The 13,803-nt window shown below is 37.3% G+C and overlaps 1 protein-coding gene across 8 annotated transcripts in view; it reads right to left on the bottom strand.

Moving 5' to 3' along the window:
• The window catches only part of STAG2 (STAG2 cohesin complex component), a 155,699-nt gene that overhangs the window by 74,776 nt on the left and 67,120 nt on the right, over window positions 1-13,803 (bottom strand). For all 8 annotated transcript variants that reach the window (XM_056125644.1, XM_056125650.1, XM_056125649.1 and 5 more), the window contains exons 2-4: window positions 12,037-12,180; window positions 6,334-6,412; window positions 1,842-2,003 (exon numbers count right to left, since the gene is read on the bottom strand). In XM_056125644.1, coding sequence (XP_055981619.1) covers window positions 1,842-2,003; window positions 6,334-6,412; window positions 12,037-12,080 — 285 coding nt within the window. In that variant the 5' untranslated portion in view covers window positions 12,081-12,180. The remainder of the gene's footprint in view (window positions 1-1,841; window positions 2,004-6,333; window positions 6,413-12,036; window positions 12,181-13,803) is intronic.

Below are 13,803 nucleotides of genomic sequence, written 5' to 3'. Positions count from 1 at the left end.
TTTAATAAGAACAAATAAGCCATGGCATAGCAATATTTTAAGACGTTATTTTTGAAATGTCATATACAGGCACAAACATTTCAAAGATCAAATAACTAGATCTATAATAATAACTATATGAACACAAACTTTTCTACATAGGTGAATTAAGATGGGATTAAATTAAGAAAATACATTGAAAGGGTTTGGGAGATAGCGCAAAGGACAAGGAAGTTTTATATGCTTCAGATATGGGTTTGATCCCCAACAACTCATGGTCTTCCAAACAGCACTGGGTGTGGCCCAAAACAAATACAGAAAATAAACTGCTTTGTATGACTGATGATAACTCAAAAAGCCAACATTTACTGGCACATTTTATGTATAAAAATTCATTAATGCTAATCAATACATTAATTCATTTATAAAAACATTTATTGTTCCACAGCAATAAAGGTATGTTTGGTTATTTATTAATAACAAAAATCTTAAACAGCACATTTTCCCTAAACCACCCATGTGTACCTTGCACTTATTAAAAATTAGTTCTATGGGGTCAGAGTGATAGCATAAAAGGTCAAAGTGCATGCTTTGCATATGGAGGCCTCAGTTTAAACTCCATCTCCATGTAGTTCTCCTAAGCACTGCCAAGAGAAACCCCTTAGCACAGCCCATGAACCCTTCTCCAACCCCCCCAAAAACAGCATAAAACAAAACCACATTAGTTCTGTGGGCAGGAGCGATAGCACAGCGGGGAAGGCATTTGCCTTGCACACAGCCGCCCTGGGTTCGATTTCTCCGCCCCTCTCGGACAGCCCAGCAAGCTACTGAGAGTATCTCGCCCACATGGCAAAGCCTGGAAAACTACCCATGACATATTCGATATGCCAAAAACAGTAACAAGTTTCACTATTTGTTGTGAGATGTTACTGGTGCCCGCTCGAGCAAATCGATAAACAACGGGAGGACAGTGCTACATTGCTACATTAATTCTGTGAAGAAAAGAGGAAGTGTTTCCTATATCTTTAGAAAATTAAATACATTTACTGGGCAAGAATATTCTTTGAGCATCATGTTTTCTCAATTTTTAAAAACCATATGTCTTCAGCATACACTGTAAACATGAAATGCTACTACAATCATAAAACTATGTAGAAGTAACAAGTTTAGGATGATTTAACATGGATATGACTCCATATTTTTATTGTTCTGCTAGAAACAGGGCAAATAACAAAAGTTATATATAGAAAACAGTGACCAAAATAACTCAATTCAGTGAAGTGGATAAATGATTACATTAGGTCACTCAACAAGGAATTCTATGTAGGCAAAGTGCTTCATGTTTTAATGGAAAATGTATAAATTCGGGAGGAAATTAAAATCTTAAAATCAGGGTTTACATCAATGTATTTTTAATCAAATGATTTTTTATATTCCATTAAAAGAAAATAATGCAACAGAAAATGGCTCAGAACACAGTTAAAAGTTCTTATGTCTGAACAGACAAATCCTTAGTTTTCTGACAAGTCTATTGCTTTCAACTAAAATGCAGCATTATAAACGTCTTAAGATACAATTAGAAAAATTGGGGAATGTTTCTATAATATTTAAAATGAACAAGTCCGGGGCTGGAGCAATAACACAGCGGGTAGGGTGTTTGCCTTGCACGTGGCCAACCTGGGTTCAATTCCCAGCATCCCATATGGTCCCCTGAGCACCGCCAGGAGTGATTCCTGGGTGCATGAGCCAGGAGTAACCCCTGTGCATCGCCAGGTGTGACCCAAAAAGCAAAAAAATAAATTAATTAATTAAAATGAACAAGTCCTCTGGAAATCACCTAGAAAGAATAAGATAAACATTACCTGCATAGCACTCTTGCCCATTTTAACAACTTCAAACAACATCATGTTTTCCACTCCATTCTGTTGGTGATGGCCGTTCATTCGGTTTGGACCAGGAGGTTTTCCTCCTCCATTTCCACCTTTGCCCTTTTCTCCTGGGCCCTTTTTGCCTTTTTTACAAGTCTGGATAAAAATACAACATAATTTATATGCCTATCATTTGGAGTTGAAAAGAGAGTTACAACAAAAGCAGTTGATAGAGTACAAAATTATAATATGCTTAAACTTGACTTAAAAAGAGACTGGCGTATGGGCCAGTGATGGGGATTCCATTCATGAAACAAAGGCTTGAGCCCCAGCACAGTCAAGAAAGAAAAAATGACTCTCATACACATCATAAAATAATATGGTTTTAACAGCCTCTTTTTGTGTATCATGTTTCTTTTCATTATTACTACCATATACCTCACACAGCACTGTACTTAGGATACAGCCTTTACACACTGACCAAATTAATGGTTCCAAATTTCTTTATAAGTGTAGCTGAGCTTTTCTGGGCAAATTACTGAACCACAATGTGCTTCAGAGTTGTTTTCTAATTTGTAAAGGGAAAAGTAAAATTGTATCAGCTTCACCGGATTTCTGCTTTAGGCTATAAACTATAGTGGGCAGTAAGAATAACAGTTTATCAAGTAAGTAACTCATAGTTCAAAATTTAATTTGCTTTCTACTGTTTTACTTGTCCTACTTGTTGGCTCAATAATCTTATTCTGTAGCCCCCATTTATGAACTTTTCACCTATGGCATGCTTGGAATATCCTGGGGGCCCAGAGGGAGCCTTTTGTTGAGAAATACTAATCTAGGGACCAAAGAACTACAAAGGATAAGAGACTGTCTTCCACACAACTGACCCTGGTTCAATGCCCAGAAGGGAGGCGGAGGTGGGAAGAGATACAGAGGGGAGAGAGAACAGAAAAAGAGAGAAGAGACAGAGACAACAAGAGAGCACAAACCAGAACACAGGCAGTAAATTTATAGTGAAGTACCACAAAACTTCAGGTTTTGTGGGACACATAGTATCTCAACTCTTTCTACCACTTTAAAATGTAAAAACCATTCATAGGTTATTAACGGTACAAAAACAGGTAATACATTAGAGACTAATCTATAGAAAGGTCGAAAAATTTATTCCCATTTATAGCCTGAATACTTCTGTACTTGGTTCTATGAAGGGTCCTTCATTCTTCAAGAGTCCAAAACCATTACTCTTAACAAACCTCTCCCAAATAAATGAACAAAAATACTTGTTAAATTATATTTTTTGTTAATGAGAGTCAATATTTTGGAAACTAAGTACATAATTCCTGGTTCTTAGTAAAAGACTTTGGTCTCAAAAAAAGTAATTTCAGAGATAAGGGTGACAGAAAAGATGAACCTGTATACAAAGAATACATTGAAAATTGTATATTTGCAGTTTATATCATAAACCTCAATAGTCCCCACTAGGGCGCTTGCCTTGTGCGCAGCCAGCCTGGCCGAGCTAGGTTCGATTCCTCGTCCCTCTCGGAGAGCCCGGCAAGCTATGAGGGTATCTCGCCCGCACAGCAAATCCTGGCAAGCTACTCGTGACAAATTCAATATGCCAAACACAGAAACAACAAGTCTCAAAATGAAGACGTTACTGGGCCCACTTGAGCAAATCAATGAACAATGGGAGGACAGGGACAGGACAGTATTAAAATCTAGTTCAGTTAAAACGGCTCAATTATGATATGCCGTTCTAAAAACAATGTGCAAAAGTGATAATAAAGAGAAATATAAAAAGTCAACATGGTAACCTAAATATAATCTTGTAGAGGAAAAAAAACATCCGTCAGACTTTATGAGATAGTATCCTACAGAGAATTAAGATAACCATTTTTCATCTTTCAACATAGAGTTCAATGTTTTTGAGAACTTAGCTTTATACCTATTTCCTATTTTATAAAATAAAGTTTTCTAATCCACTGGGATGTTCTAATATTAGAAAATATTTAATATTATTAGAACACAGGCTGGGCAGGTAACGCAAGTAGTAGAGCATATAAATGGCATGTGCAAGTCCCTGAGATGGATTCCTCAAATTTCATGTCCCCAACAGCCCTACCCCGTCTGCCAAGCACAGGGAGTGGTCCCAATAAAAATATTAACACAGTGGCTGGAGCAATAGTACAGAAGCAATAGTACAGAAGGTAATGCACTTGTCTTGCATGTGTCTGTCTTGGGTTTATTCCCTAGCACCACATACCAAACACCACCAGGAGTGACATCTGAGCTAGGATTAAAGCCTGAGTACAGCCAGATATGGCCCAAAAACCAAGAGAAAAATATACTATCACTGTGCACAGAATGTATAAAAATGTCTAAATGCAGTTGCCCTTAAGATTATATTGTCTGACCCTCGCAACTTATAACAGTGTCTAAATACAGTTAATAAAACTGTTTAAAAAATTGGTGAATCTTCTGTTCAAATGCTACTGAAGGTCTTGTCCCAACTTGTAAATTACATCAAAGTCAAAAGTAGTTTCAGTTTTGTAAGGCGGTAGTAGAATAAAAAAAAAAACTCTTGAGTAATTATATAGTACACTCTAAAAGTGTGGTTGTTTTTGGTGGTTTTTGTTTTTCACCTTTTTTCCTCTGTTCTTATTTGTGTAAGCAAACACTAGTGAAATCCCAATGGTAAAGTGATATTTAGTTGTAATTAATAAGCAAAGAGACTTCAAACAATGTAACAAAGTATATAACATTCACAGTTAACATTTCTTGAGAGAGGTCACACACTGTGTTCAGGGGCTACTCCTGGGTATGTGCTCAGCAGTACTGGGGGACCATATGTAGTGCTAGGATTTGAAGAAGTGTCATGGCTGCAGTCACATGCTAGGCAAGTGCCTTTATACTTCACAGATTAATATTTTCAGTTTTTTCTTCCTTTCTCAACTTCTACATTTTAAGGAAACAAGAACCTATATAAATTACATAAATTGTGTGCGCCCTAAAAACTATACAATGACTAATTAACTATCCTATTTATTACATACAGAAAATATGATGATATATGACATCACTGAAAATTACAGACAGGAAAAATACACTGATAGGAAAGCTGCTACTAATAACATACCACTGAGTTTTAAAAGCAAATGAAACCAGATGCATAGCATTTAAATGAAATTCTAGGTGTGTGTTTATACAGAGGTATATGTATAAAAGTTATATTCATCAAATTGCTCAAATAATGTATTGCATCCAGGTGAAGAATTATGTGGAAGCATTCTTTGTTCACTGTACTTTTCTGTATTTGGGGGGAGGGTTTGAGACTGCACGCTCAATAGTACTGGGGGACCATACAGTGCTAGGGAATGAACCCAGGGTGTCTGAAAGCAATACATGCATTCTAGCCCTTCTAGCCATGTTCCTGTCATATGCTTTTTAAAGTAAATGCGTCATGAGGAAATAAGGGTAAGAGTAAGGTCCTCCCATTGTTCATTGATTTTCTCGAGCAGGCCCAGTAACGTCTCCATTGGAGACTTTGTTGTTACTGTGTTTGCAAAATTTTATTTCAGGAAAAATAATTATTCCTTTTGGTTTTGGGTCACACCCAACAGTGCTCACAGAGGTCACTCCTGTTAATACTAACGGGACCATGTAGTACTGGAGATCAATACTGATTCTCCTACATGCAAATCACTTGCTCCAGTCTATTGAGCTATCTATCCACTTGATCCAAGAAACAAATGTATGAACAAAACCACTGTTGCACGAGGTATTTACACATATGCAGAGTTGAATCTCCATCCTGAAACAGAAATAACTTGAACAATCACCATGCTATCTATAGTGATTGAGTATATACTCTATAAATTTGTAGTCTACTGACTCAGAATTTCATCATTAGTTTTTATCCTTAACATTACATAAAGAATAACAATGTTTTCAATTATAACACATTAAGCTTACATTGGTATCCTACAATTTTAAATTGAATTAGAAAAGAAATTTTATCCATTTCTTCGATATATATTTGACCACTTGTGCAAATAATAAAACCAGCAGATTATCACAGTCTGTTTGCTTAACATGCATGGTCTAAGTAAATAATAAACTGCTAAAACTGAATGATATATTATTAATCTCAACTTTATACTAGTGAAAATAGGTAATCATAAGACATTTTATCTAGAACTTAACCACAGAAGCTGCAGAATGCTTATCAGTGGGAAAAGGCATTTTTAAAAGACAATGACACAATATCTAACCAAAAACACAGATATCACTCAACCACAGAAACTGCAGAATGTTAATAGTGGGAAAAGGCATTTTAAAAGACAATGATGATATATAACTAAAACACACACATCTCTCTTTCCGTCTCTCTCTATATATATGCATGTACATATATGCATACATAACTTGATACCTACAAATGCACAAATTATCTTAAGAACCAAAATCAAATTATATATTCAGTACATACTTTGCCTTTGCCTTGCTTTTGGTTTTTCCCTTCAATGTCTTCAAAATCTGTGTCAGAAGAAAAATGTGTTTCCGACTCCCTATGACAGAAAAGTAAGCAATTATTTAAAAACCTGCTTTGAAATATAGATGAAGTTTCTAATATTTTGCCCTATTTCCTAAAATAAAGTCTTGGTTAATTAATTATAAAACTTGATATATTAGGATTAAATACAATTAAGACACTTTCCCAAAACATCATTATAGCGCATTTCTATACATATAAGATCTTAAATTACAAAAACAATTGAAAGTTAATATTTAGATTTTTTATTATCAAAAGCATTAAATAATATCAGTGGCTCTCAAATTTTATTTTAAGAATTCTATGGTTACAATAGATGTTTTTATTTTCCAATTAAAATAATATGGTTGTACAGTGCCAAGGAAAACTGTTTTAACATTAGATACTGGGTGGCCTTTATTAGGAAACTTTAGTAAGTATCCTCTGGACTATCCTACTTCAAAAAATGCACATAAATCTAGGTGTGTTTAAGTATGAAACATGTATTTCTAGGGGCTAGTCACATAGTTCAGTGGTAGAGAGTACATGCCTGACAAGTTCCTGGGTTTGATGCCTGGCATCACCACTACCCAAAAACAACGAAAAAACGGATGTTGTTCTGAAAAGATATGCATATAACATTTTTAAGCAAAATATTTCTGTGTAAGGCCCCAGAGAAAAGGATGAAGCACTTGCACTGCACATGGGAGGGCTGAGTTCAGATCTCTTGTTATAACTACATGGTCTCTCTGAGAACCACTGGGAGTGACCCGTGAGCACAGAGCCAGGTACAGGCCAAACCCTCCTCAATTTTTTATGAAATAAATTGTCAGCTAGACAGAGAGCTAACTCTAGTACTATGATATGTATCAACTTGAATGAGTAACAACTTCTCAACCTTGTCTAGAGTCTCTTCAAATATTTGAAAAGTAAAGCTATATATTTGGGGTGGGAGGGAGTGCACTGTTTAAGCCTATTACTCTCCAGTTCTGCCACATGAATCAAGGAAATACTGAAGAAACTATAGGTCTAGGATCTCCAAAGAGAAGGGGAAATGATGGTATTTGGGTTACACTGGATTGAGCCATACCCATAAAAGATAAAAATGCAAGGTGTTTTGTTCAATCCCTGGGCCCTCATCTGCCAACCCTTTACCTGCCCCAAATACTGTGGAGACTGTCTCACTCCCACTCAAACACCGCTGGGGCATGGCCCCTATAAAATTATCTTTTAAACATAAACACTTTTCACATGTAAACCACCAGTTTTACTTAAAACAAACCACCAGTTTTGCTTAAAACATATTGAGACCAGCAGTGGCTCAGAGTTAAATGTAACTTAACACAAATTGCAGCGTATTAACATAAACAGAATCAAAGTGATAGGCTATTTAAAAAAATAGTCTATTCATTTCTTTGCTTTTCCTTTAGATTTTTTGTTTCTCTATTTTTTTAATACTAAATAGTTGTCCAAAAGCTGATATGTAGGGATAGTTAATACATTTTGTTTTGTTGGTTTTCTTTTTAATCCATACCCAGTAATGCTCAGGGGTTACTCATGACTCAGACCTCAGGATCATGTCACTCCTGGTGGGGCTCAGGGAACAATATGAGATGCTGGGTATCTAATCCGGGTGACCCGCATACCAGGTAAGTGCCCTACCCACTATACTATCTTCCAGCCCCTGAATATTTTATAAATTTAACACAATGATTAAGATGCTGGGCTGGAGCGATAGCACAGCGGGTAGGGTATTTGCCTTGCACGCAGCCAATATAGCCAACCCGAGTTCGATTCCTCCGCCCCTCTAGGAGAGCCTGGCAAGCTACCGAGAGTATCTCATCTGCACGGCAAAGCCTGGCAAGCTACCTGCTACGTATTCAGTATGCCAAACGCAGTAACAACAAAGTCTCACGATGGAGACATTACTGGGCCGAAAATCGATGGATGAACAATGGGAGGACAGTGACAGTGATTAAGATGCTAATGAGAAACCAGAGAGAAAGTTCAACATGCTGAGCATGTTCTTTTTATGCAGGAGGTCCAGGTTTGATCTCCAAGTACCAATGGTAGGTGGCCTTCAAGCCACAGTCAGGAGTAGCTACTCAGCACTGCCAGGTGTAGCCCCAAAACAAACAAGCACACACATATATGTACATATATACATACTAATAGGGAGGGATTCATGTTTCATTACTATGATCAATATTTTTCCACTGTCAATAGATTTTTACCATCAATAATCTTCACAAAAGTCTACATGGCCTTCATAAATAAATTGGAAACACTTTTAAATATCTTAGTATTTCAGTAACACATTTTTCTTCCCAAGACATATGTGGAATATAAGCTTTCTTAGTTTATAGCTACTGTAAGTCTGAAAAAATAAAACACTAGAATTCCCAATATTCCAAATGTCACAGAATTATCAAAGGTTCAATAACACTCTTGATCTATACTTCCAGATTATATCTGCTAAAAGAACAAGCCACTAGAAGCTTGATTTACTAGCAAAACAAGCTTCTGAATGAAGCGGGGTGAGTAACCAGAATGAATATACAAAACATCCTGAACCACAGAAGACATAGAACCACATAGAACCACAGAAGACATAAGGCCTGCCTTATTCTAATACTTTCCCTCCACTTTTAACACCAAAAGAATGACATTAAAACCTGTCTAGGGGGGCTGGAGCTATAGCACAGCGGGTAGGGCGTTTGCCTTGCACACAGCCAACATGGCCAACACAGGTCCGATTCCCAGCATCCCATATGGTCCCCCGAGCACCGCCAGGAGCAAGTCCTGAGTGCATGAGCCAGGAGTAACCCCTGAGCATTGCCGAGTGTGACCCAAAAACCAAAAAAAAATAAAAATAAAAATAAAAAAAATAAAAACCTGTCTAGGGTAAAACATATGCAAGTATGTTTTGGGGCATACTAGGTTGATACTGTAAAGGCTTGAAACCTTACCAATTATCTATCATATGAATGATCTTTTACTCCTCCTCTTAAATCATGCCCACACCTAACACATTCCATAGCTATCTACTCTGTTACCACCCTAACATCAATTCCCTCTTACTCATGATAGTATTTCAAGTCATTATTTCTAGAAACGCTCTAATACTCTATTTAAAATTAAAACCTTTCAGGGCATTCGCCTTGCACACGGCCGACCCGGGTTCAATTTCCAGCATCCCTTATGGTCCCCCAAGCACCGCCAGGAGTAATGCCTGAGTATAGAGCCAGGAGTAATCCCTGAGCATCCCCGGGTGTGACCCAAAACGCAAAGAAAATTAAACGATAAAATGAAAACCTTTCTTAAAATTATCTTTAGGGTGAGAGGAATAGTATTGTGTGCCTTACACACAGCTGAGCCCAGTTTAAATCTCCGGCACCACATTTGGTCCTCCAAACACTAACAGGGGTCATTCCTAAGCACAAAGCACTTGGGAACAATTCAAATAGCAAAAAAATAGTCTATAATCTTAATAATAGCATATTTAAGAAATTTCATATTTTTACAAAGAAAAACTTTTTTTTAAACGATCTCATAGCCTCGCTCAAACAAAACAGGACATTTTTCAAGAATCTTTAAAGAATATACACTAATTAAAATTCTTCTTTAACCAGAGCACTACCCAGTAAGGCCCTGCTTTGCTTAGCAGAGCATCAAATAAGGCCCTTATTTCTGGGACAAGTACTACCAAAAGTGGCCCATGGGTATTGAGTGCTACAGAAGAGCGACACTCACCCACAAAATCATACTTTTGAAATGCTGGAGATAACCTATAGAACACAACATGACCAGGGGCTGGAGTGATAGTACAACACATAAGGTGCTTGCTTTGTGGGCAGTTCTATCCTGGACATCCCATATGGTTACCTGAGCACATCCTGAGTGCAGAGGAAGGAGTAACCCCTGAGCACAGCCAGGTATGGCCGCAAAATAAAAATTTTAAAAAGTTATCCAGTGAAACTCCACTGAAAACAAGTTTTCTTGTTTTTTTAATGATAATCCATGTATTATCAAAATCAGGTTTGGTTATCACTGTGACTTATTTTAATAGGAGTCCCAGCCAGTGGAACCTAGAGAGCAAGCCAAAGCCAATCCCAGCAAAGCTGTGGAGCTCAAGGTATCAATGTATCTCTCAAGCTATCTCTAGTCCTATCAAACTTTTTAAGCAAGTATATTTTATTTTCAAATCAGGTGTTATAAAGATTTTAATAGAACTTTGTGTCTTCTTATGTATATTAGCTCAAATTATTGTGGCTATGTCAAACACCAAAAATAATTAGAAAAAAAGCTGAATAAGGTACGGTTAAACCAATATGCTGCAGTAACATTATGAACCTATACAAAAATAATTGGTTTCTATTAAAAACTATGGGGAGGGGGAGGAGAGGGGCAGTTTTCCACCCATCCAAACAGACCCTGGCAGCCAAAAACCTTCAGAACCCAATTGCCACCATGCTTACGACCGGACTCCACAAGATCAAATGAGCCTCATATAGTAATGTATCTGTTGAAAACTCAGGTATGCAGGTTTTTTCTCCAAAATCTCCAGGCTCTCATGGAGTCATAGATAGGCGACCTTCCCCTAGCACCTGTTCTTCAGGAGCCTGGCAGTCATGCCCATGAACTGCCTCTGGTCATGATCCAGACATTCATAAATAAATATCAAAAGAGATCAGCAAGCTACAGAGATGCTTCTGGACTCCACAGTCAGCATCCAGTTAAACATTTAAGTCCAACTGTATCACACCATCAAAATTTTAGAATTCCTGGAGCACACAGCCACATTGGTGGCTGCATGATATCACATACAGTACACCACTGGTATACCAGGAATAGCTCACCACATTGGATTGGAATGTAAAGTAGAAGGCAACCAAACTCACTTAAATATTAACACACAAAGTTAAACCTGCAAAATGTTAGTAATCTCTTTTACAAGGGCTCAATGGCTCCAGGGTGAGATACAACAATCTTCACACACTTTCTTCTTACAAAAATTTTTTGATCATTTTTAGCAAAATAATCATAACAAACAATACAAAATAAATCATTTAGGACCTGCTAATGAGGCAGGCTTGGGTGGTGGTTGGAAAAACTAGAAATAATGGTGGTGGGAAGGTATAATGGTGGTGGGATTGGTGAAATGCTGAATGTAATATATCATCATGAACAATTTTATAAAAATAAAATTTAAAAATAAGATAGAATAAAATAAAAACTATGTAGAGCATGGCCTTCAAGATTTATATTTGTTTATCATCACTCAATATTAAGACAAATCTGAATTTACACCCTAAATACTACTGCAGAATATGCATTCCTTACTAATGTAAACACTTAACTTTCTAAGAATTTTATGTTATCCCCTCAAAACAATTGCTATTGTAAAGCCACTTTTGGTCTCATAGAACTGAACAGAAAAAATAATTGTGCATCATCTAAATTTAGAAATGCACTCAACACATAGTACAAAAAAACATGAAATAACTGTTGTTACAGAGCCTAATGAGCACTGATATAAAATGTTTCAAAATATACATACTTCTATATTAGACCATCTAAAGCAAAAAAAAGTGAAATTAACTGGCTTGATCCATTACCCATTTTGTAAATATAAGTATAAAATTATTAAAATATACTTACGGTAGTAGATTAAAATCAGCTGGTATTTCTGGAGCTGCTATCATTTCTTTATCATCTTCTGGAACACCCCAATGTCAGAAATAAATTCATATATTTACGTATATAAAACAATGGCTTGCTTCTTTCTTCTAAGACAGAAAATTCCTTTAAAAGATGAGAGGAGAGGTCATATTTATTATAGATTCACAAATATCAAGAAGGATATTTACACTGAAAATTCCCCCAGTGCCTGCGGATGTGTTTTAGTAAATAAGAATTTCCTTCCCTTGCATTTGATTTATGCTGCTTTGGCAGGGAATGGGGGAAGCACGGGTAGAAAAGGCTCACAAGCATTGTTCAGATAGCTGAGGTTAGGACTGAAGAGGGAGGGGGAGACGGGACTCCGGGTTAATACTTAGCAGAGCCATACTCAGCCTGGCCACCAGTCAGTCCAGTCAACTAGAGTCACACCAGGTTGTGCTCATTTGTTTCAGGGACTGAACTCAGGTCTCATGCATTAAAAACATGGCATCAGCCCTTTGAGCGATCCCCCTTGGATCCTTGACTGATTTTTCTTGGTACAATTTTGTCAGAACTGTTATAGACACTCAATAGTAGGAACAAGTTTTAAAAATAAAAGAAAGAAGTTGGAATCACAGGTTTAAAATTTACAATTTTCTAACTAGATTTAAATATACACATGCCCTTAACAAGGAATAGAATGTGATTTACTGGTTTTAAAACCCTTATAAAAAGTTTGAACCATAATAAAAGGAAGGTTCAAATCTTTCTGCTGATTAAAAAATACAGTTAAAATTGCTAAAAGAGGAGCTAGAGTGATAATAGAGCAGGTAGGGCTTTTACCTTGGATGTGGCCAACCTCAGTTCAATCCCCAGCACTCCATATGGTCCTAAAATCCCACCAGGGGGCCAGAGTGATAGTCTAGCAGGGAGGGCATTTGCCTCGCATGCAGCAGACCTGGATTCAATCCCAGCATCCCATATGGACCCCTAAACACTGTCAGGAGTAATTCCTGAGTGCAGAGGCAGGAATAAACACTGAGAATCAGTGGATGTGACCCAAAAAGAACCAAAAAAAATCCCACCAGGAGTGATCCCTGAGCTCAGAGTCAAGAGTAAGCCTGGCTTACTCAAAAACAACAAATATAAAACCAGATAACAGAGTCCAAGAAAGACTGTGACAGAAAACCTGCTTTGAAGGCATAATATGGTTGATCCCCATCAATGCCACAAGTGCAAACCTGGCAGCACTGCTGTTTGTGATCCCCAGCAGCACAACAAAGTAGTTTCACAGCTAGTCAGTGACTATGAGCACAACTGAAAATGTGTGACCCTCAGTGAGAACAACAACCAAGTGTGCAAGCACTGTAGTCAATTATGTACAATTATCCATGATATAACAAAAAGAATGGAATAGGACAAGAAAAGTAAATAGGAAATAAATTCAAGCATAAAAAGCATTGAAATATAATTTTGGAATTTTTTTGTTTTGACCACAACCAGTGTTTCTCAGGGCTTAGCCCTGGCTCTGCACTCAGGGATCTCTCCTGGTGATCTCGGGGTACCAGGGTTTGAACCAGGGTTGGCCACATTCAAGGCAAGTGCTCAACCTGCTCTACTTTTGCTCTGGTCCCTTGAAACATTTTAAAGTAGGTTTTTTTGGCTTGAGGGGTGGTCGGGAAAATGGAGATAATGGTGGAGTGAATGTCACAATGGTGGTAGTATTGGTGTCAGAATATTGAATGCTTGTAACAATCATGAACAACT

Source organism: Sorex fumeus, unplaced genomic scaffold, assembly GCF_029834395.1.
Source record: "Sorex fumeus unplaced genomic scaffold, SorFum_2.1 ptg000058l, whole genome shotgun sequence".
In the NCBI taxonomy this organism is placed as follows: domain Eukaryota; kingdom Metazoa; phylum Chordata; class Mammalia; order Eulipotyphla; family Soricidae; genus Sorex; species Sorex fumeus.
This window is presented reverse-complemented; position numbering and strand designations above follow the sequence as displayed.